General features: G+C 54.2%; 1 protein-coding gene across 2 annotated transcripts; it reads right to left on the bottom strand.

The window, feature by feature from the left end:
- Window positions 1–7,501: 7,501 nt before the first annotated feature.
- Window positions 7,502–16,285, bottom strand: FLYWCH2 (FLYWCH family member 2). 2 transcript variants are annotated; one of them, XM_032846115.1, is made up of 4 exons: window positions 16,115–16,285; window positions 10,972–11,066; window positions 10,134–10,574; window positions 7,502–8,654 (listed from the first exon to the last, which is right to left on the bottom strand). In XM_032846115.1, exons 3-4 carry the CDS (start codon window positions 10,462–10,464, stop codon window positions 8,551–8,553), a joined length of 435 nt encoding a protein of 144 aa, XP_032702006.1. In that variant the 5' UTR covers window positions 10,465–10,574; window positions 10,972–11,066; window positions 16,115–16,285; the 3' UTR covers window positions 7,502–8,550. The 2 variants fall into 2 exon arrangements, with proteins under 2 accessions (XP_032702006.1, XP_032702007.1); XM_032846116.1 differs by lacking the exon at window positions 10,972–11,066.
- Between the last annotated feature and the right edge of the window lie 7,478 nt (window positions 16,286–23,763).

Raw genomic sequence — 23,763 nt, 5'->3', positions numbered from 1 at the left:
AGCATTCCCCAGAGGCAAGAAGCAGAGGCTGAGAAAGACGGAGGTTTGTTAAAACAAGGGTTTCAAACTGTGGTCAGAACCACCAGGTCCCGAAATCAGTGTCACGGGTTAGCGATAGTCATCGGGAACGGAAAGAACAGAACACAACAGAATGAAATCAGGACAAAGGTAGAGGCGACGCGGCCGTATCCTGAGAGGACATTTGAACTTCTCTCCCAGCAATCTACGTCTGCAGGCACAAGTTATGCATGGGGAGCATATTTCTCAAGTCCAACAAGTCTGAAAGTCACAAGAGGCAATCTGCGCAATCAGAAGTGGAAGGAGGGGTGTAACAGCAGCAAAAAGTGCAAGGTCACTGGGACCTACAGAACCGCGCAGGCGGGACGCGGCTGGGGTGGGGGACAGCGCGGGTCAGCACCGGTGCTGAGGACACTGCAGAGCGGGGATGCGGAGGGGGCGAACGGGGGGCTCCCTTTCTGGGGATGTCGGGGCTCAGTCCGGGGTCTGCTGGGTTGGGGCGAAGGAGGAGCCAGGAGAAGGGAGACGAGTCTCAGGTGAAGGACAAGGAGGCGGCCTGAGCGCCGGGACCCGGAGCCGGGTGCCCACCCCCCCTTTCAGCCTCAGCAGCCCTCGGAACCCCCGGGGAGGCCTGGCCGGGGGCGCGGCCACGCCGTGGGACCCGGGACCCTCCCCGGCCCGCTGGGGCCCGTGCTCACCGGGCACCGGCCAGGCGGCGGCGGCAGCGGAGCCCTCCCTCTCCGGAGACCGAGCCTCGGCGGGTCCTTTGGCCTTTGCCGCCGCAGCCACAGGCGTCGACCTCGCGGCCCAGGAGCCTCAGGCCACCACAACCCCAGCGCCCGCTCCCCGCCCCCACCTGCCCAGTCGGGAGCGAGCCCCGTGCCCGCGCGCCGCCGCTCTGGCCGGGAGCGCGCGCCACCCCGCGGGGGAGCCGACCCCTTGGAAAGCCCAAGCAGTCTTCCAGCGAGCATGCGCAGCAGGGCCGCGGGGGCCCCATTCCTCGGGCAAACTCCGCTTCTCCGGCTCTTCTGTGAGCGGGGCCGAGCTGGAGGCCTGACCAATCGGCGCGGGGATATGGGGCCAGGGTTTGCGAAAAGGGCGGGGCAAGTCCAGGATTGGGCGGTGCCACCCGGGGGCGGAGCGTCGGCCGCACAGGCGGCTGGCATTGAGGATTCTGGGCGGGGCTCTGAGACAGGTGAGTTGGGGGGCTTCATTGAGACCACCCCTCCACGAGGATTTGAGTCCCTCCACGAGGATTTGAGTCCCTGCTCACTAAGCGGGAGCATTTGGTTAAGTATCATATTAGACCTGTCACTTTCCTTCGCCAGCAGAAGGAAATTTCTTATACACCTTGTTAAAACCTTCAAATGACCCCACTGCAAAGCTGGGTCAATTTGAGATGCAAAATACAGTGAATTTTGGTAATAACGGATTATAACTTTGAATAAAATAAGAACCTACGGGGACGCCTGGGTGGCTCAGTTGGTTGGACGACTGCTTTCAGCTCAGGTCATGATCTCGGAGTCCCGGGATCGAATCCCGCATCGGGCTCCCGGCTCCACGGGGAGTCTGCTTCTCCCTCTGACCTTCTCCTCGCTCATGCTCTCTCTCACTGTCTCTCTTTCAAATAAATAAATAAAATCTTAAAAAAAAAAAAATAAGAACCTACGAGTTGATACTGATCTAAATAAGTAGGAGCACCCAGGTGACCCGGTTGGCTAAGCGTCTGACTCTGGGTTTTGGTTGGGATCGAGATCTCAGGGTTGTGAGATGGAGCCCCTAATCAGGCTCTCTTCTGGGTGTGGAGTCTGCTGGAGATTGTCCCTCTCCCTCTGCCCTTCCCCCGACCCCACCCTTCACCCTCAACCCTGCCTGCAGCGCTTTTTTTCTAAAAAAAAAAAAAAAGTAAATGGGGAGAAGGGAAAGCTCGCTCTTACTGTAGGAGCCCAACTAAGAAATGCAGAAGAGATGATGCAGAATATCATCATTTGTCAACCATCCTAATTAATGGCTGATTTCCGCAAAAATTATTAATGGCCTCTAAAGTTGGAGAGTAAGAGCTTAATAAGGAAATGGTATTTACATAATCCCAAAGATACTTATTAATTACAAAGGGGGAAATACGAATTTTACAGTAGAGGAATGGTTCTCAAAGTGTAGTCTGGGGGTTCTTAGAGGTCCCTGTGGAATACTGCAAAGGTGACATGACATGGATTACATGGATGTTACATGGATTACATGGATGTTGTAAAAGGCTGACTGCCAAAGCTCAAATGAGAACCTCTAGTATTTCTTTAGGCCTCCATTAAGGAGATTTGCATAAATAAATAAATAAAATGTACAATTCAGTTTTTTTAGCATATTCATAGAGTTGTGCAAACATCAGCACAATCAGTTTTAGAATATTTTTACTCCAGGAAGAATCCTGTAGCCACCGTTGAAACATTCCTCACCCCCGAACCCCAGGCTACTATTCAGCTTTCTGCCCCTATAGATGTGCCTATTTTGGACATTCATATAAATGGAATCATACAATATGTAGTGTTTTATGTCTGACTTATTTCACTTAGCCTGGGTTTTTTTTTTTTAAGATTTTATTTATTTATTTGACAGAGAGAGATCATAAGTAGACAGAGAGGCAGGCAGAGAGAGAGAGGGAAGCAGGCTCCCTGCTGAGCAGAGAGCCCGATGCGGGACTCGATCCCAGGACCCTGAGATCATGACCTGAGCCGAAGGCAGCGGCTTAACCCACTGAGCCACCCAGGCGCCCCTAGCCTGGGTTTTTAAAAAATTTTTTTTTTTTAAGATTTTATACATTTACTTGAGAGAGACCGAGAGAGATCACAGAGGAAGAGGGAGAAGTAGACTTGCTGCTGAGCAGAGAGCTCAATCCCAGGACCCCGAGATCATGAGACCCCAGCCCAAGGCAGATGCTTAACGGACTGCGACACTCTGGTGCCCAGCTTTCCCATATTTATTGTTAATCGCTTGTTTTACACTTTGCTTTTCTTATTGAAGTCTGGCTGACAATGTTATATCAATGTCAGGTGTACAACACAGTGACCGGACAATTCTATACACTAGGCAACAGCACATCACGATGAGCATAATCAGACCTGTCACTATGCAAGGTTATTGCACTATCACTGTACTCCCTAGACTGCACTTTTCACCCCTGTGATTTAGCCAACACATTCTGAAAGCATGACGTTTTTATTCCCCCAGTGCCCAAACTGAACAGCAAAAACAATGGAACTTCATTTTTTGTTGTTGTGGCTTGTGTTTTTGGTGTCTACCTAAGAAATCACTGTCTAGGGTTGCCTGGATGGCTCAGTTGGTTAAGCATCTGCCTTTGACTCAGGTCCGGCCCCCGGGTCCTGGAATTGAGCCCCTTATGGGGCTCCCTGCTCCGTGGGGAGTCTGCTTCTCCCTCTGCCCCTCCCCCTTGCTCATGCTCTCTCCTTCTCTCAAATAAGTGAATACAATTTTAAAAAGAAATCACTGCCCGGGGTGCCTGGGTGGCTCAGTGGGTTAAAGCCTCTGCCTTCAGCTCAGGTCATGATCCCAGGGTCCTGGGATGGAGACCCACATCAGGCTTTCTGCTCAGCAGGGAGCCTGCTTCCCTTCCTCTCCCTCTGCCTGTCTCTCTGCCTACTTGTGATCTCTGTCTTTCAAATAAATAAATAAAATATTTTTAAAAATGGCACAAATTTATAAAAAAAAAAAAAAGAAATCACTGCCTAATCCCCATTCACAAAGATTTACTCCATATGTATTTTAGGAGTTTTAGATTTAAACTCATAACATTTGAGTCTTAGACCCATTTTCAGTTATTTTTTGTATATGGGGTGAGGTAGGGCTCCAACTTCATTCTTATGCACATGGATATCCTAGTGGTCCCACTACCATTTGTTGAGAATGACACTGTTGTTCACCCCATTTAGTAGTTTTGGTGCCCTCAATGAAACTCAGTTGGCCATAAATCAGAGGGTTTATTCCTGGACTCTCCCCTTTATTTAATTGATCTATGGCCCTTTTTACACCAATACCACACTGTCTTGATTACTGCTCCTTTGTAGTGAGTTCTGAAATCAGAGAGTGTGAGTTCTCCAACTTTGTCCTTTTTTTTTTTTTTAAGATTTTATTTATTTATTTGACAGATAGAGATCACAAGCAGGCAGAAAGGCAGGCAGAGAGAGAGAAGGAAACAGGCTCCCTGCCGAGCAGAGAGCCCGATATGGGGCTCGATCCCAGGACCCTGGGATCATGACCTGAGCCAAAGGCAGAGGCTTTAACCCACTGAGCCACCCAGGCGCCCCATCTTTGTCCTTTTTTTAAAAAATATTTTATTTGGGTGCCTGGGTGGCTCAGTAGGTTGAAGCCTCTGCCTTCGGCTCCGGTCATGATCTCAGGGTCCTGGGATCTAGACCCACATCGGGCTCTCTGCTCGGCAGGGCCCCTGCTTCCTCCTCTCTGCCTGCTTCTCTGCCTACTTGTGATCTCTGTCAAATAAATAAATAAAATCTTTTTTAAAAAAGATTTTATTTCTTTGACAGAGAGAGAGAGATCACAAGTAGGCAGAGAGGCAGGCAGAGAGAGAGGCAGAGCGAGACGGAGACAAGTAGGCAGAGAGGCAGGCAGAGAGAGACGGAGAAGCAGGCTCCCTGCTGAGCAGAGAGCCCGATGCGGGGCTCGATCCCAGGACCGTGAGATCATGACCCGAGCCAAAGGCAGAGGCTCAACCCACTGAGCCACCCAGGCGCCGGTAGTTCTTTTCTTGGTGGACGTTGCGGTTCTAAATCCCACTATTATAAATACTGCCGGGTGGTTGGCTTTCTTCCTAACATTTGGGAAATCTGGGTGAAAAGCAGATAGGAATGTTTTTACACGTTTTGCAACTTTCCTATAGGTGTGAAATCATGGAAACAAAACAGCAGACAGGGTTGCCTGGGTAACACAATCGGTTAGGGGCTGACTCTGGATTTCCGCTCAGGTGGTAGATCTCAGGATCCCGCCAGACCCAGCCCCTCCTTCCTGGCCCACCTGTCCCTCCCTGGCCCACCGGTCCAGCCCCACCCACAACCCACAGGCGCCGGACGCTTGTCGTTCTCCGACCACCTAGTGCCGTGGGGACCCAGACTACAGCGCGGAGCTGCTTTCCTGGACGCTCGGCGGGAGGCGGCCTGAGCGGCCCCAGCATCAGCTCAACTGCCGCCAGGTGGCCCCTCGCCCGCCCCAGGTGCGGGGACGCCCCCGCCTCCACTCCGCACGGCTCCCGGCCCCTCCGCTCACCGCGACCCTCCCCAGCCCCGCGGGGACCCCTCGATCCGCCCGCTCCCCTTCGCCGGGCCGGAGCCCGCCGCCTTCCGGCTGCGCGACCTCAGCCTTTGCGGAGCGAAGACGCTGCCCCTCTCCAGAAACCCCCGCTGCCCTGACACCCCCGCCCCTGCGCCTCACTGCTGTTGCCCTACAGCTGCTACTGGAAGGACCCCAGCCCCCGGCTCCGGGCAGGTGCAGGTGCGGGTCCCGTGGGGCCGGCCGGTCCTCCGACTCCTGGCCCCTCTCTGTCCTCCACCAGCTCCAGATCCACAGGGACGTCTCAGGGACCCAAATTCACAGAGACCCCTGCTCGGGTGCGCAGAGCTTCTGTCCGGGGGAGCGGGCGAGCAGCAGTGGGAACAAACAGTGACGGGAGCGCTGTTGCGTGGGTGGAGCGTGCGACGGGGAGATGCGACCCGGGGGAGGGGGCGCTGCAGGTGGTTACGCAGGAACCCTCGGGGCTCGAGCGCCTACGCCCAGCGCTGCGTAAGGCAGACGGGAGCCGGGGCGCGCTCGTTCTGCTGGGGAAGCTGGGGGACCGCGGCCTCCGGGCCGCGCGCGCCCCCTGCCGGCTTCCGGCCGCCTCGGCCCGGGTGCGCGCGGCGCGAACGCCCGGAGCCAACGCGCGGAGGCCGTGCTCACCCGACACGCGGAGCGTGCTGCGGCTGTCGCAGTTATGATTACCATCTTCTCGGTGACAGCGCTGGTGCCGGGGGCAAGGACGCTCGGGGCGGGCCCTGCCGGCCGCAGGGAGCACGGGAGTTGGTGGTCCACCCCATGAGCCGCGGTCTCCCTTCTAGAGCTTCGACCCAGGAAAATTCAGGGCAATTTACGGGATTGCTGACCAGCTGGAGAGGACCGGGTGCAGCCGGCGGCAGGTGTGCGGGATGCATGGGCTCCCGTCCCCGTAGCGGCGTGCTGCAGTCCGTAAAACCGGGTTGGAAACACATTCGTAATTAAGAGAAAATGACCTGGATCATCCCAGTTTTCTGAATATGAAAAATATCATAGGGGCGCCTGGGTGGCTCAGTGGGTTGAGCCTCTGCCTTCGGCTCAGGTCATGATCTCAGGGTCCTGGAACGGAGCCCCGCATGGGCTCTCTGCTCAGCAAGGAGCCTGCTTCCCCACCCTCCCCCGCCGCCTGCTTGTGACCTCTCTCTCTGTCAAAGAAATAAATAAAATCTTGAAAAAGAAAAATATTATAGACTTCTATCTAGATGAGTTACTGGAAATATCTGTAATATAGTTTTCATAATCAGTATGTATTTATTTCAATGAACATGAATTACCCTTTTTTTTTTTTTTTTACAGCTTGAAGACCAATACATTATGTTTGGAAGGAAGTGTATAGTCATCCTATTTACTTTTTTTTTTTTTTTAAGGGGAGGGGAGGAGAAGGAGGGTAGAGGGAGAGAATCTTAAGCACACTCCACGCCCAGTGGGGCTCCATCTCATGGCCCTGAGATCGTGACCTGAGCTGAACAGATGGAGCCTCACAGGTACGCTGACTCTTGACTCAGAGCCCCCTTCGCTCTATAATGAAGACCCCCCACACGCACAGAGTGCAGAGACCGAGCGCTTACGTCACTCTGTGACCTCTGAGGATCTTCTGCTCTAACATCTGAGGGAACCACTCTTCACAGGAACACATCAGCTCTCCTCCTGATTGCCGACACTGTCTCTCCCAGATGGGACAACCGGTCACTGACCCGGTGTCAGGTCTTGCCAGCACCGCGACCTCCCCTATCTCCTCTCCATTAAGGCTGTGGTGGCCTCCTTGCCAGCCTTTCAGAGCCCACGTTGGACGTTTCCAGTCGGTTCCCTTCATGGTGCCTGAGGGCTTTGTAAAATGAGGCTAACCCTGTCCCTCATCTGTGTAAATCCTTCCCCAGCCTCCCACTCCCCATCATGAGCCTGGAATCCTCCCTATGGGCTCCAGGCCCCCAGACCCAGAGCCACTGCCCACCATGTATGCCAGCAGCCAGGACAGCAGGGACAGCAGGCCCAGCAGCACCAAGTCGCTCCTGGCCAGGCCCCTGTCCCCTCACGCCTTCTTCACTCTGCCTCCAGGGGGCGTCCCACCACCAACTCCTCCGGCGTTCTTGTCAACTGACCACCAGCCCACCAAGAGGATGACCCAGAGCGGCAGGAAAGGAGAAACGTGGTGGGGAGCGGGAATCTATTTAAATATCAAATGAAGACAAAGGAACGTTTCAAACGATGGTTACAGAATATAAATGTAACAACCGCGCTGGAGGGATACAGGGATAACCAAGAGAGGTGCTGGGCCAGGAGGGGGCTGAGGAACTCCCTTTGCCTAGACGGGTCCATAGATACAGGCTGAATTTGGGAAAATGATGTTAAAAAACGTAAGGCCTCTGGTCTCAACTTTTTAGAAATAATCCATCTGTTTCCTTTGCCTGATGGCAGTTTTCACAAAACAAAGACCACGCGAGGTGAAGGAGGCTGAACGAAGCCTTTCCTGTTGGGGGGCCTCCAGGGATGACACCCAGGTGAACGGAGGGGAGGGGCTCAGGTGCCCAGGAATCTCAGCCCCCAAAACACCCCCAGAAGGAACATGGTAGGGGTATCGTACACTTCTATCGGGATCTGCCTGCCATACTGCAGGCCCGCACCCTCCCCGGCAGAACCCTTGGCAGCCACGAACACAGGCCCCCATGAGGGGTGGAGGAAGCTGTCAGGTGGTGGGCTTCCTGGAGGAGGCGAGCCTCCTGATGATCTGGCACCAGTGGGCTGAAGCCTCCTGGGAACAGGCCTGGGAGGGATGATCAGGGAGGGGCCAGAAAGCCTGCCCAGGGGCTCAGGCCTGGGGGTCCCACTGTCCCCCTTTCAGGCCAGGAGCAGCAGGAAGGAGAAAACTCAGAGACCCTACCTAGTCTCTGGGCCAGTGATTGGCTCTCCAGGCGGAGAGGCTGAGGTCCTGGGAAAGAGCCCTGGGAGGGCTGGTGGGGTTGCAAGTGGGGTCTCAAAGGACCACAGAAGGGTTTAAAACCTGTCCATAATGGGAACTAGCATATAGCTTCTTTGATCCTCTTTGAGTTTTTTTTTTTTTCTGTTTATAAAAGTAATTTATACTTGATTTGGAAAACATTACACAACGTCTGAGAGTGAAAATCATTTGCAACTATGTCCCCAGCAGAAGTCACAGCCAAGTTCACTGACCCAGTAAGGGCATACCCGTGTTTGTCAGAGTTACAGGAGCGTGTTGGGCATGACGGCATCTGCAGTGGGCTCCTCCCCCACCACCTCGGTCCTGGGGGCAGACTGCCCTGCCAACTTTCCATCTTCTTTTCCGTCTGGAAGAAAAGGGAGTGGGTCAGGCTGGTGTCCAAGGAAAAGGGCAGCGGGGGTGGGGGGCAATCCAGGGCCTGAAGCTCTCAGCTCAGCCGGGGCATGTTGTGGGATGCTACTGGCTGACTTTCAGAAATCAGAGCTGATTTCAGAGACACGCTCCCCATGGCCACCAGCCCAGGGACAAAGAGGCTGTTAAAGTCATTTCCAGGGAACTTTGGGCCAGATCTGGGCTGACAACAAGAAAGCCACTGCTACCCCCACCACCCGGCCTGGAATGGTGTAAGAGGTGGGAAGTCTGGGGACCAGGCCTGGAGGTAGACACAAGGCGACAGGCTGACGGGGCTGTTCACTGCCCAAGAGCACTTGCCTAGGGGAGTCAGTTGGGCCGAAACATAGTCCTAGCTCTGCCCTCCAGCCCTCTAGCTGAGGACGGGTGGTAATTCCTGCCAAGGGGCCATGGCGGATGGGTGGGGCCCACGTGGTCCAAGAGCCCAGGCAGGTCTGAGATGGGGTGGAAGGGACCAGGGGATGGCCCATCCCCCAGCTCCGGGAGAAGAACAGGCTCTGGCCTGACGTTCCCTGCTCCACCCTCTGCTGTGACCAGCGGGTGGCCTCAGAGAGGTGACTTAGCTCCGTGAGCCCCACCTCCCCACAGATCATGGGTCCCGCTCCCTCCACCCCTAGGACTGGTGGGAGGCAGTAGGCGGACTCGAGGGCCCACTGGGAGCAGGACTGGCCAGCAGGAACACTGAAGGGTGAGCTGGATGGGCTGCGGCGGGGCCTCCAGCTCTGGGGGGATGGGGTCCCCCGACTCCTTGAGCGTGGCTCCCGTCTAGCAGTTGAGGGAAGCTGAGGGCTCCCTTGGGTCCCCCGAAACTCCAGGGGAAGCCATGGTGCTCCCTCCCCTAGGACTTCAGACCACTCACTCCTACCCTTCCATCAGCGCGTGGGGCCCCCTGCACTGCCCCGGCCGAGTGCCCCGGCTGGCTCCAAGGGGGCCACCTGTTCACAGGCAGCAAATGGTGGTTTTATGATCCCCGTCTCCTCAGGGCCCAGCAGACCCCACTTCCAGCTGGGAAGAAACCCAGCTCATCTCTTCCCCAGCCACTGGGCATCCCCTCCCTTAAGCACCCCTCAGGACCCCGCGCTCAAAGAATGCATCCATGTTCCAGGGTTGCCTGCAGCAAGCCGGGTGGGCCGTGGGGGGCCCGCCTGGGGCCTCAGAGACAAAAAAACACATAGACACATAAGAGCAGAATGGACAGAAATAGGCCAAGGACCCACACAGACACACCTGGAGGGACACACAAGCTCACCCTCCCACGCCAATCCACACACAGACACACGTGTGTGGAGGCCTACAGACACGCAGGCCAGAACCAGCCCGGCCTCTGGATCCCAGGCTCCCAGGTGTCAGGGGCCTTCCAGCCCCAGAAAGGTCTTCCTCACACCATGCACGCTATGACCACCAGGGGCCTCACCTATGTCCGGCTTGCTGCGTTTCCGCTCAGGCTCCTGGGGGGGCGCCTCGATGGCCCTCTGAGCCTCAGGATGGATCTTGAGGAGGGCTCTGGCGAGGGTGGCAGGGGCAGGCACCCCCAGGGACATGACGCAGTGCACTCCTTTGCGCTTGGCCCCTGCCACCTTGGCACTGTCCTTAGAGGCCGTCAGCAGGACCAGTTTGGAAAACTTTCTGGGCTTCCTGGGTGCGGCGGGGACGACATCTGTGCTTGGCTGAGAGGACTCTGGGGACGGCTCCTGGCCAGCCTTCACACTCTCGCCCTCCTGCTCGCTGGGCTCTGGCAGGGGCATTCTGGGATGATGGGTCGTCCCTGCGACCACGCTCAGGACCCAGCAGGTGGAGTTCTCGTCCTCCTCCTCCTCCTCCCTGCTCGGGAAGCTGGCAGTCCAGGGGCTCTGTCCTAAGGAAGGAGGCAAAATCCATGAAGTGCAGAGCCAGGAGTCGGGTCGAGGGGGTTCCAGAGCCCAACCCCACACAGGACCTGGTGTGCCTCATCCAGGATGACAGTAACTGGCCTTCCTGAGTACCAAGCTTCATAGACCAGCATGCGGGTCATGGGCTCAGGTCCCACCCAGACCCTCCCAGGATACCCGATGACCCTTCTCCTAACACTGTGTCACAGGGAGACCGAGCTGGGCACCCGCGAGTGCTCTGCAGACCACAAAGGGGACGCCTGGCTCTGAGAGGCGGGACTGTCTGGACTCACAACCTGATGTGTCCCCCAGCCTGGGCTGGAGGCCCCAGACCACACAGCACTCGAGAGATGCCGGGACGCCCAGAGGGCAGTGACCTTGTACCTGAGCCGGGGCTGGCACTGCCTCAGCTGGGAGGAGACGGGATGGTAGAGGTGTGCAGAGAATCCACAGTCACTCCAGGATCCCTGGCTTCTGGGCTGGAGAAGCAGAAAGGACGTATTACAGGGGCCCCTGGCAGGGCAGTGTGGAGTGGACTTTTGTCTGGTGGGGGCACCTGAGTGGTGGGCAGATGGCAGGGTCTTTCTCAGCGTACAGTGTTAGCCCAGAAACAAGACCTCATCCTTAGTAGGCATCTCCCCTGCCCTTCTCGGCACCCCGGCAACGGCAAGGCTCACAGATACCTACCTGCCCCCGACCCAGTTTATCAACCCGGTTTACGGTCCTCACTGTTTCCTGAAACCCTTCCCAACACACATGGCCTGAGGGGGCCATGCCCCGATTTCCGAAGTTTTCCAAGACCCCATCTGTGAGAGGAGTCAGGGGTGCGATTAGGGTGCCTTGTCCCCTGCAAGCGCTCATCTCCAGTCCCTTGGCATAAAAGCAGAGATCTCTTGGGCTGTGACAGATATGGAGACCCGCCCCCGGAAGTGGGTGAGCCCTCAAGGAAATCCACCTGGTAACGGGTCACCTGACCAAGGCACCCCTGGGATCAGTGTCTCTGTATCCCTCTTGTCCCCAGCCCCCCAGTTCAACCCTGGGACAAGCCAACCTCTGCTTCCCCAGCATAGTCCTTCCCTGCCCTGCCCATCCTGTCCCCCAGTGTGACATAGCAGTCCTGGAGGAACGTGGGGACCAGCCGCAGAAAAGACACAGCCAAAGCCTCCCCTGCTAGAGCCGCTCTGGGCAGAAAAGTTGATGGTGGAAGCCCCAGTCCAGGAGGTCCGACCCAACCCACACACAGATCAGCTTCAGTGCACATCTCCTGGAGCCAGCCCACTCTTCCGGCTTGCAGGCTCCCCCTGGACCTGGGGATGCAAGCCCGTAGCGTTGGACCCCTTCCTCACACCATATACAAACATTAACTTTAAAATACTCTTAAGGAAAAAAAGGAGAGAGAGGAGTACATCTTCATTACATTAAATCGGGCAAAGCTTTCTTCAACATGACATGAAAAGTACATGCCAAAGAAAAAGAGATAAACCGGACCCTACCAAACTTTAACACTTTTGTGGGAGGACACCAGAGGACACCATCCAGAGGCTCAAGACAGCCCACAGAGTGGGAAAGAATTTTTGCAACTCCTATTTCTGATGAGGGAATTGTATGTGGAATTTATGAAGAACTCTTACAACTCAATAACAAAAAGACCAATAACCCAATTTAAAAATGGGCAAAAGCTCTGAATAAGCCTTTCTCTGAAGAAGAAATACAAATGGCCAGTAAGCATATGCGATGCTCAATGTCGTTAGTCACGAGAGGAACACCGGGTAAAACCACCATGACATACGGCTTCACACCACTGGGATGGACATAATAAAACGAACACACACACACCTGACAAAACAAGTGTTGGTTTGGATGAGGAGAAACTAGAAGCCTCTTACACTAATGATGGGGATGTCAGCGGCTTCTCGAAACACTGAGCTCAAAGTTACCACGTGACCCAGCAATTCCATTCCAAGTACTTCATAAGGGAACCAGAATCAAGTGTCCACATAAGGGGCGCCTGGGTGGCTCAGTGGGTTAATGCCTCTGCCTTCGGCTCAGGTCATGATCTCAGGGTCCTGGGATCGAGCCCCGCATCGGGCTCTCTGTTCAGCAGGGAGCCTGCTTCCTCCTCTCTCTCTGCCTGCCTCTCTGCCTGCTTGTGATCTCTGTCTGTCAAATAAATAAATAAAATCTTAAAAAAAAAAAAAAGTGTCCACATAAACACCTGTTCACAAGGGGCGCCTGGGTGGTGCAGTCATTTAAGCATCTGACTCCTGGTTTTGGCTGCGGTTATGATCTCGGGATCGTGAGATTGAGCCCCACATTGGGTTCTGAGCAGAGTCTGCTTGGAATTCCCTCTCATTCTCCTTCTGCCCCTCTCCCCTGCACTCCCCCCCCCGAAATAAATAAAATCTTAAAAAAAAAAAGTTTGTTAGGGGTACCTGGGTGGCTCAGTCGGTTAAGTGTCTACCTTTGGCTCAGGTCATGATCCCGGGGTTCTGGGATCAAGTCCCGCATCAAGTCACTGCTGAGCAGGGAGCCCTTCTTCCTCTCCCACTCCCCCTGCTTGTGCTCTCTCTCTCTCTAATAAATAAATAAATAATCTTTTAAAAAGTTGTACATGAATGTTCACAGCAGTATTAGTCACTGTCACCAGAAAGTGGAAACAATTCAATTACCCATCAACACCTGAGTGGATAAAAGATGGTCTATCCATACAATCGAATATTGTTTGGCAATTTAAAAAAAGTATGCTACAACACAGGTGAACCTTTAAAAGATTATGCTGAGTCAAAGAGGCCAGTCATTAAAGACCATGTAGCATAGGATTCCATGTACATAAAATGACCTAGAGACCAGACAATCCGTAGAGTGGAACTATCCGTCCTTGGAGACAGTAGCTGTGTGGTGGGCTGGGGGCTGGGGGCGGGGGCGGGGAGCAGGAGAATGAGGAGTGGCTGCCAGCAGGGAGAGCTTCTTCTTCTTTTTTTTTTAAATTTTATTTATTTATTTGAAAGACAGAGATCACAAGTAGGCAGAGAGGCAGGCTGAGACAGAGAGGGGAAGCAGGCTCCCCGCCGAGCAGAGAGCCCAATGTGGGGCTCGATCCCAGGACCCTGGGATCATGACCCGAGCCGAAGGCAGAGGCCTTAACCCACTGAGCCACCCAGGTGCCCCAGAGAGCTTCTTCTAAAACTGACCGTGGCGATGGTTGCGCAACTTTATGAATACATCAAAAGTGGCTGAATTGTACCTGGTGAGAGAGGGAGCTCCACAGGATGGGAATTAGCTCCATAAAACTGTCAGATATTAGGAAAAAGGGAAATGAAGTCTACAACCAGTGGTCTCCCAACTTCACCATACCTAAGGATCACTGGGGTTCTTGGGACAAATGCACACTCTGGAACCACTCCCCCTACCACCCCAACTCGAGGTGTCTGGAGATGGGCTTGAGAACCCACATTTTTTTTTTTTTTTTAACCAATACCCCATTTGGCTCTGATACTTCCAGAGCCGTAGGCCCTTCCCGTGGGAAGTCTGTAATTGCTAGTTCATGAGTTGAACTTTTGTCCATCTCTCCATGAACAGGAGTAGACATGTTCTTCTGGCTGGATCAGCCTCTTTTCTGGAGTCATCCTTCTAGCAATTTTCTAGGTGTGGAGGGAAGACCTGAAAGGTATCTATTTTAAGCCTAATATATATATTTTTGAAAGCTAAATTTCACTCAGTGAAAGCTCCCTGAAGGAACAGAATTTTTATTTTATTTTTTAATAAGAAAACAAAATAAAAATAAAACCCAGGGGTCACAACCCTGAGATCACGACCTGAGCTGAGATCCAGAGTTGGACGCTTAACCAACTGAGCCACCTAGGCACCCCGAATTAACAGCGTTTTTTTAAAAGCGATGTAGAAATGAATTAAAAAGAGCAAAGGTATTAATAGTGCACTCCCCTCACTTGACACCCTCCCTCTAACTGTGAAATCCCATGGTTTGAAATCACCATTGACCTCCAGTCACCCACTCATCCTAACCTGATGTCATGACATGGGTCTGCACAAAGCCGACCCAGAAGTGTCAAGATGGCTCAGTGTGATCATCAAATCATACAACGTTAGGAACTGGCAGGAGGCCCTGAGACACTGTGAAGCAGAATCATGGCTTAATGGTCCTAATCCCTGGAACCTACAGGGCAAAGTCTTCAGATGGCGTGAAAGTTACTGAAGCAGGAGAGCAGCTTGGATGACCCTGGTGGGTCCAATCGCAAGGGTCCTAAAAAATACAAGAGGAAGGCAGAAGAGGGAAGGAGAAAGCAGGATGGAAGCAGGGTCAGAGAGCCTGGATGGTACGGTCTTTGAAGGAGGAGGGAGGGGGGAGTGGCAGGCTTCCTCCTGAGGCATCCAGGAGGAAGAAGACTAAGGAGCACATTGTCTCTCCTGGAGCTTCCGGGAAGGGACACAGCTCAATGGGTACCTGGTTTTGACCCCATGAGACTCACGTCGGACTTCAGACTTCCAGAACTATAAGACTGTTACAAAGCTGTGTCACTTAAGGCCACTATATTTGAGATTATTTGTTACAGCAGCAATAGGTAACTAATACAAAGCCCGAGCCCTTGTTCCTGAGGCTCTGGAAGGCGTGAACCCTGCCTGGCCACTGATGAGGGCTCAAGAGAAGTACCTCCACACATATGGGAGGAAAATGCCACCAACATCCACCAGCATCTGTGTCCTCACCACGACCACAAACCTCTTACCCTCTCCTGGCTGGTTCCCCATGTATCACGGAACAGTGGCGAATTTGGCAGGGGTTCTGAATAGCAGGTAGGCAAGGGGATGCTGTTAGCCAACTCCTGGGGGTGCCGGCAACTGTGCCCCAGATCATCGCTGTCCCACGTGGCTCCCAGAGGACTGTCTGTGACTGGGCTGCTGGTGGGATTATGGGACCACTCAGGTGCTTCAGTACACATCCTTACAGGGAGAGTCTCAAGGCAGCAGTGATCCAAAAAAAGTCAAGGGCTGCTAGTCTGTGGTACACAGGGGAGACCCTGCCCACTGTGGGAATTTCAGGTAATGCCCCCTCCTTCCCCTCAGCGCCCTGGCCCTTGGGTAGCTGTACTCCTCACACATTGTAATTTGTCATCAGACCTGTCCATGCGGCACCCAAATGGCCCCTTCCCCACGGTTAGTACCACCACCTCGTCAGCAAGCCTCGGGGGGTCCCCCCCGCCCCAATATCTCACAACTCAACCGCCAGAGTGGGACGAAGCTGAGGGTCGCTGCTGGGAGGGGGGCAGTACTGGGTGTGGTCAAGGAAAGGCAGACCAGTGCTGGCACCCTTGACTGGGGGCGTCAGGGCTCAATCCGGAGTGGGGTGGGATGGGGGAAGGAAGAGCCAGGAAGAAGGAGGCGGCCTGAGCTCCCGGACGCAGAGCCGGGTGACCCCCCTCCCAGCATCAGCAGCCCTCGGGACCCCCGGGAGGGCCGGGCAGGCCGTGGGACCCGGGACCCTCCCTGGCCCGCTGGGGCCCGTCCTCACCGGGCACGGCTGGACGGCGGCGGCAGCAGAGCCCTCCCTCTCCGGCGACCGAACCGCAGCAGGTCCCGCAGCCTCCTGCTTGGAGACACGCCTCGGTTCCGGCCGTCACCTCAAGCTGGGGTCACCGAGCGAGCATGCGCAGCAGGGCTGGGCGGGGGCATTCCTTGGGCGAATTTCGATGCTCCCGGTCTTCGCCGCGAGGAGCCGAAGGGCGCCCTGACCAATCCGCGTGCGGGGGCGGGGTCACAGCTCGCATAGGGGGCGGGAGCAACCCGGGATTGGACGGCAGCGCCCAGGGGCCGAGCGCCAGTGAGCTGCCGGCCAGGAATCCAGCGCTGGGCGGGGCTCTCCCAGCATCTGAGGGTGGCTTTGACTGAGACCCCGGATTCTCCCCGGGTTTGACGCCTGCTAGCGGCGAAGGAAATCAGAGCTTTCGGTTAAAGGCCTCGATCGCGCCTGTCACTTGCCTGAGCGAGCGCAGGCTGTCATGCTCAGTGAAACTGCTGGCTCCTCTCAGTCCAACATCCTTGACGCAAAATCCTCACCACCGGTCCCTCCCTCGCCCACCAGCCGCTCCCTTGCCCTTCGGTCCAGCCCCTCCTCCCTGGCTCACTGTTCCCTCCCTCGCCCACTAGCCTCTCCTTCCTGGCCCACCTGTCCCTCCCTGGCCCACCGGTCCAGCCCCACCCACAACCCACAGGCGCCGGACGCTTGTCGTTCTCCGACCACCTAGTGCGGTGGGGACCCAGACTACAGGGCGGAGCTGCTTTGCTGGACGCTCGGCCGGAGGCGGCCTGAGCGGCCCCAGCATCAGCTCAACTGCCGCCAGGTGGCCCCTCGCCCGCCCCAGGTGCGGGGACGCCCCCGCCTCCACTCCGCACGGCTCCCGGCCCCTCCGCTCACCGCGACCCTCCCCAGCCCCGCGGGGACCCCTCGATCCGCCCGCTCCCCTTCGCCGGGCCGGAGCCCGCCGCCTTCCGGCTGCGCGACCTCAGCCTTTGCGGAGCGAAGACGCTGCCCCTCTCCAGAAACCCCCGCTGCCCTGACACCCCCGCCCCTGCGCCTCACTGCTGTTGCCCTACAGCTGCTACTGGAAGGACCCCAGCCCCCGGCTCCCGGCAGGTGCAGGTGCGGGTCCCGTGGGGCCGGCCGGTCCTCCGACTCCTGGCCCCTCTCTGTCCTCCACCAGCTCCAGATCCACAGGGACGTCTCAGGGACCCAAATTCACAGAGACCCCTGCTCGGGTGCGCTAGAGCTTCTGTCCGGGGGAGCGGGCGAGCAGCAGTGGGAACAAACAGTGACGGGAGCGCTGTTGCGTGGGTGGAGCGTGCGACGGGGAGATGCGACCCAGGGGAGGGGGCGCCGCAGGTGGTCACGCAGGAACCCTCGGGGCTTGAGCGCCTAAGCCCAGGAGGCTGGGGGACAGCGGCCTGCGGGCCGCGCGCGCCCCCTGCCGGCCTCGGGCCTCCGTGGCAGGGGTGTCAGGTCGCGAACACAGGGGCCCGGGGCTATTCTGTTCGTCCGGTCGTCACCGGAATAATTGAGTAATTAAAGGACCTCCTGTTTATTTTTTCTTTTTTAAAGATTTTATTTATATATTTGACAAACAGAGATCACAAGTAGGCAGAGAGGCAGAGGAGGAAGCAGGCTCCCCAGCGAGTAGAGAGCGGATGCGGGGCTCGACCCCAGGACTCTGGGATCATGACCTGAGCCGGAGGCAGAGGCTTTAACCCACTGAGCCACCCAGGCGCCCCAAAGGGCCTCCTGTTTAGACGTCCAACTTCGTTTCATTGCAGTGTCGCTCCTTGACCTACTCCGAAGTGACACGGATTTAGCCACCAGGCTTTTTTGAATTATTTACAAATAACAGTGAAGCAAATGTGAAGTGAGTCTAGTGTTCATCGAGTGATGAATGATAAACAGATGTCTGTGCCCACAGTGCAGTGTCATTCAGCCAAAGGACAAATCTTGCCTGATTCCACTGACATGAAATGTCCACAATCGGTAACTCCATCTAGGCACGAAGTGTATTAGTGGTTGCCTGGGGCTGGGGCCGGTTGAAGGGACTCACGGACTATTAATGGGTGTGGACTTCCATTCGTGTGATGAAAATGTTTTGGAATTAAATAATGGTGACGGCCGCACAGCCTTGAGAATACACGGAAAATCACTGAATTGGGGGCACCTGGCTGGCTAAGTGGAGGGACCTGTGACTGCATTTCAGGGTCCTGAGAGCTGCACGGTTGGGGGTAGAGATTACTTATATAAGTAAACTTTAAAAACCAAACAAAACAAAATCTTGGAGGGGTACCTGGGTGGCCCAGTAAGCTGGGGACTGCCTTGGGCCCAGGTCATGATCCCGGAGTCCCAGGATCAGTCTGCACTGGGGGGGCTCCCTGCTCAGTGGGGGGTCAGCTTCTCCTTCTGACCTTCCCCCATCTCGTGCTTTCTCTCCCTCTCTCAAATAAATAAATAAAATCCCTTTTAAAAAGACTTTATTTATTTGACAGAGAGAGACACAGCGAGAGAGGGAACACAAGCAGGGGAAGTGGGAGAGGAAGAAGCAGGCTCCCCAGTGAGCAGGGAGCCCCGCAAGGGGCTTGATCCCAGGAACCTGAGACCGTGACCCAAGCCAAAGGCAGACACCAACCAACTGAGCCACCCAGGCGCCCCTAAATAAATAAAATATTTTTTAAAAGGGGCGCCTGGGTGGCTCAGTCAGTTAAGTTTCTTTGGCTCAAGTCATGATCCCAGCGTCCTGGGATCAAGGCCCCTGTGGGGCTCCCGGCTCACTGGGGAGCCTGCTTCTCCCTCTCCCTCTGCCTGCCACTCCTCCTGCTTATGCTCTCTCTGTGTGTCAAAAACATAAAATCTTTAAAAGAAAAAAAACCCGGGGCGCCTGGGTGGCTCAGTGGGTTAAAGCCTCTGCCTTCAGCTCAGGTCATGATCCCAGGGTCCTGGATCAAGCTGCGGATCGGGCTCTCTGCTCAGCGGGGAGCCTGCTTCCTCCCTTCTCTTCTCTGCCTGCCTCTCTGCCTACTTGTGATCTGTCTGTCAAATAAATAAATAAAATCTTTTAAAAATAAATAAATAAAAGAAAAAAACCCCACTGAATTGTACACTCTAAAATGGTGAATTTAAAACATGTGATTTAAATCTCTATTTTTCATCTAAATTCAATTTATTAACATATATTATTGGTTTCAGAGGTAGAGTTTAGTAACTCCTCAGCTGCATATAACACCCAGGGCTCCTTCCATCACCCAGTTACCCCATCCCCCCACGCCCCTCCCCTCCAGCAACCCTCAGGTTGTTTCCCAGACTTTCCTAGTCTTTCACAGTTTGTCTCCCTCTCTGATTTCATCTTCTTTTTCCCTATCTCCCCCTATAATCCTGTTTTGTTTCTTAAATTCCACATGAGTGAAATCACTGGTATTTGTCTTTGACTGACTAATCTCACTTAGCATAATACCCTCTAGATCCATCCAGGGCATTGGAAATGGCAAGATTTTTTTTGATGGCTGAGTAATATTCCATTGTATACATACACCACACCTTCTTTTTTTTTATAATTTTTTTAAGAGATTTTATTTATTTATTTGACAGGCAGAGATCACAAGTAGGCAGACAGGCAGGCAGAGAGAGAAGAAGGGAAGCAGGCTCCCCGCTGAGCAGAGAGCCCGATGCGGGGCTCGATCCCAGGACCCTGAGATCATGACCCGAGCCGAAGGCCGAGGCTTAAACCACTGAGCCACCCAGGCGCCCCTACACCACACCTTCTTAATCCATTCATCTATCGATGGACATCTAGGCTCTTTCCATATTTTGGCTACTGTGGACATTGCTGCTATAAACATTGGGGTGCAGGTGCCCCTTTGGATCCCTACGTTTGCATCTTTGGGGTAAATACCTAAGACTGCAATTGCTTGGTCATAGGGTAGCTCTATTTTCAACTTTTCAAAGTTAAATCTCAGTTTAAACAGAAGAAATGGGGGCGCCTGGGTGGCTCAGTGGATTAAGCCACTGCCTTCGGCTCAGGTCATGATCTCAGTGTCCTAGGATCGAGCCCAGCATCGGGCTCTCTGCTCAGCAGGGAGCCTGCTTCCCCTTCTCTCTCTGCCTGACTCTCGCCTACTTGTGATCTCTCTCTCTGTCAAATAAATAAATAAAATCTTAAAAAAAAATAAACAGAAGAAATGAACAATCAAAATGGCAGCTTCATTAAAACTGCTCCCTCAAAAATGGGTTTTTACTGGGTAGGTGGATGGGAGAATGGATGAAGGAAATAAAAGATCAGAGGCACAAACTTGTGTTTGTAAGTGCTGAGCACGAGAAACACAGTCAATAATGTCATAAGAATGTTGCTTTTTGCTTGTTGGGGCACCTGGGTGGCTCAGTCAGTTGGGCGTCTGCCTTCAGCTCAGGTTGTGATCCCGGGGTCGTGGGATCGAGTCCCCTCCCTGCTAGAGCAGGGAGGCTGCTTCTCCCTCTCTCTCCCTGCTTGTGCTCATGTTCTCTGTTGAATGGGGTAAATAAAATCTTTTTTAAAATAAATAATAAAAAAAAAGAAAGAAAGTTGCTTGGTGACACTGAGCATAGGTATCCTGGTGAACACTAATGGACGGAATTGTTGAACCAATACAGTGGACATGTAAACTAATATAACATTGTGTGTTAATTATATTTCAATTAAAAAAAAACACAGGATGTAGAGTAAATAAGATGGACTTGGGATGCCAACCACAACACTTAGTTGTATGACCTTGGGCAACAACTAATCTTTATGAGCCTTAATTTCTTTAAAAGAAACTGGAATTTTTACTTTAAGAGAGGATGTCATGAGGATTCAGTAAGATTCGTATAAATCGTTTAGCACATGTCTGGCACAAAACAGGGCTCAATAAGCGTTAACATCTAATATGCCATATGTAAATACATCTCTTTTTTAATCTTGAGTATCCTGTGAGGTTGTTATTATTAGCCCATTTTATGTGTGAGCAGATGGAGTCTAAGAGAATTTGAATTAAGCTGATCATGGTAAGAGAGCTAATGATAGGCAGAGTCAGAAAATAAACCTAGGGGAAAAACCTAGGTTTATCTAGCTAAAAAAATGTTTTGCACATCCACAATTTCATTTACATATTATTTTTTTAAGATTTTTTTTAAGATTTTATTTTCCAGGGCGCCTGGGTGGCTCAGTGGGTTAAGCCTCTGCCTTCGGCTCAGGTCGTGATCTCAGGGTCCTGGGATCGAGCCCCGCATCCGGCTCTCTGTTCAGCAGGGAGCCTGCTTCCTCCACTCTCTGCCTGCCTCTCTGCCTACTTGTGATCTCTGTCTGTCAAATAAATAAATAAAATCTTTAAAAAAAAAGAAAAGAAAAGTCATCCTCTTTCCATAGACAAAGAAGAAATGTGAACTCCAGCTGGTGGGCTGACGGAATCAAATTACTAATGTGCCTTAACTTCAGGCACTCGTATCCACATGAGACGGTTCTCATTCCTAATGTATTTAGTTTCAATCTGGGGATAAATATAGCTTGAATCTTTTTTGTTTTTTTTTTTAATAGCTTGAAATTTAAGCCAAGCTATTGTTGATGTGCAAGCTAGCAGATGAGGCCACACACCATTCAATTTCCTGGTTGATATTTTTCAAATCATGCAGGACGGATGAAAATTTGGGGTCATGTGATTTAATGCATATATGATTTAAATTGCTAATGTTTGTAAACATATTCTCGTTGCTGTGATCGATTAGTGGAGGCTAAGGAGACCGGACATGTAAACGCCTTGTAAACACAGGTTAGATCCTGGACCAGAGAAGGATATTAGTGGAAAACCTGGCAAAATTTCAGTGAAGTTTAGTTAAAGAGTGGTGCCTGGGTGGCTCAGTGGGTTAAAGCCTCTGCCTTAGACTCAGGTCAAGATCCCAGAGTCCTGGGATCAAGCCCCGCATCGGGCTCTCTGCTCTGTGGGGAGCCTGCTTTCTCCTCTCTCTCTGCCTGCCTCTCTGCGTACTTGTGATCTCTGTCTGTCAAATAAATAAATAAAATCTTAAAAAAAAAAAAAAAAGAGTGGCTCAGTAATTAAGCATCTGCCTTGGGCTTGGGCCATGATCTTGGGGTCCTGGGATCAAGCCCCCCGTTGGGCTCCCCACTCCGCAGGGAGTCTGCTTCTCTGTCTCCCTCTGCCCCTCCCCCACTCACATGCACACTCGCCCTCTCTCTCTCTCAATAAGTAAACCTTTAAAAAAGTTTAGTTAAAGGGACTGTATCAATGTTCATTCCTGTGGTTAATTACACTGCTCTGTTAGACTGTAACGTTAGGAAAAACGGGGTGAAGGATGGAAGTCATGTGCACCCCACCCTACCCCAGCCAGCTGCGGCCGCTCCCGAGCTACTCCCAGGCCTGCTCTGACCTACTGCAGGAGCCCGTGGTCTCTGCAGCAGTGAGGCCCACGCCAGGAAACACACAGAGGGCTGCAGTGCAGACCCTGAGGCGGGGGGGGGGGGGGGGGACCCGGGGGGGGGGGGGGGGCCCCCCGGGGGGGGGGGGGGGGGGGGGGGGCACAGTGATGCCAGGGTGACCGCACGATGGAGACGGGGAGGGGGCTGGGAGGCTCAGAGTCCCAGGCTGATGGCGGTAGGAAGCAGAGAAAAGACAGGGACCCTTGAGAGAGCCTGTCCCTCCAGCTCAGCAGGAAGAACGGGCTCTAATGCAGATGCCGGGACTGCTGCACCCTCCTCAGTGACCAGCTGGTGGCCTCAGGGTGGGGACTTGGCCGCTTCAAACCCAACTTTCTGCAGGTCCTGGGGACCGCAGCTCCACCCCAAGGCTGGTGGCCCGCAACAGGTGGCCCGCCTGGTGGAAAGACTCACAAGGTGAGCGGGGCTGCTGCAGAGGGGACTCCAGGCTCTGTCACAGGGTCCCTCAGGCTCCCCTACATGGCTCTGGCCAGGCCTGGGCCCCCCCCAGCAGGGCTTGGGAGCCAAGGGGTCCCTTGGGTCACCCAAGAGCGCCTGGCCTGTCGCTGTGAATGCCCCATCCTGGGGGTCCCGGGGTCTCAGCCCAGGGGGACGTGATGCCCCTCCCCACAGGCCCCCGGGGCCTTCGGTCATCCCAGGTGCACCTGGTCAACAGGGGAAATGACCAGGGCTCTGGTCATCCCCCGAGCTAGGCACTGGGCGTGGCCAGGCCTGACTTAGCGTGGCGGACCTCTTGGGTCACACCATGGTGACAGCCACCTTGGGGACTCCTCCTGCCTCCATCATCCCAACATGTCAGAGCTCAGCCCTGTGGGAGGACACCCCACACTGTCTTCCTTCCTACATACTCCGATCTCCTAGACCCTGGATGTTCCCCAAAGGCCAAGGCCAGGTGTCAGCCTTTTAGACTTCATGAAGGGCGCACCTGGACAAGAGATCAGGGTGCTGGCAGTCCTGGAGCCTGTGCTGCTGCCCCAGGCCCATTCTGGAGTGTGGGGGGGGATGTGCTGTGGAGGTCCCATGACCTGCTGGGCCTCTGATTGCAGGCCTGGGGGTACTCAGATGTCCCTCAGGACTCTTTGCTGGGGGACCCACTGCCTCACAGCCCTCAGGCCCAAGTACACAGGAGCTCTCTACCCACCCCACGTCCTGTTCTGGGGCCCCGGGA

The sequence above is a fragment of the Lontra canadensis genome, unplaced genomic scaffold (assembly GCF_010015895.1).
Source record: "Lontra canadensis isolate GAN:19392208 unplaced genomic scaffold, GSC_riverotter_1.0 scaffold171, whole genome shotgun sequence".
NCBI lineage: Eukaryota > Metazoa > Chordata > Mammalia > Carnivora > Mustelidae > Lontra > Lontra canadensis.
The sequence above is the reverse complement of the archived record's forward strand: the minus strand, read 5'-3'. Positions and strand labels throughout refer to the sequence as shown.

Bases quoted from the DNA above. Each gene is read 5' to 3' on its own strand.
- FLYWCH2 (XM_032846115.1), bottom strand. From the start codon at position 10,464: ATGCCCCTGCCAGAGCCCAGCGAGCAGGAGGGCGAGAGTGTGAAGGCT. The intron at 8,655-10,133 runs GTGAGGCCCCTG...CTTTTCTTCCAG, and splicing joins ACGCAGCAAGCCGGACATAG to ACGGAAAAGAAGATGGAAAG.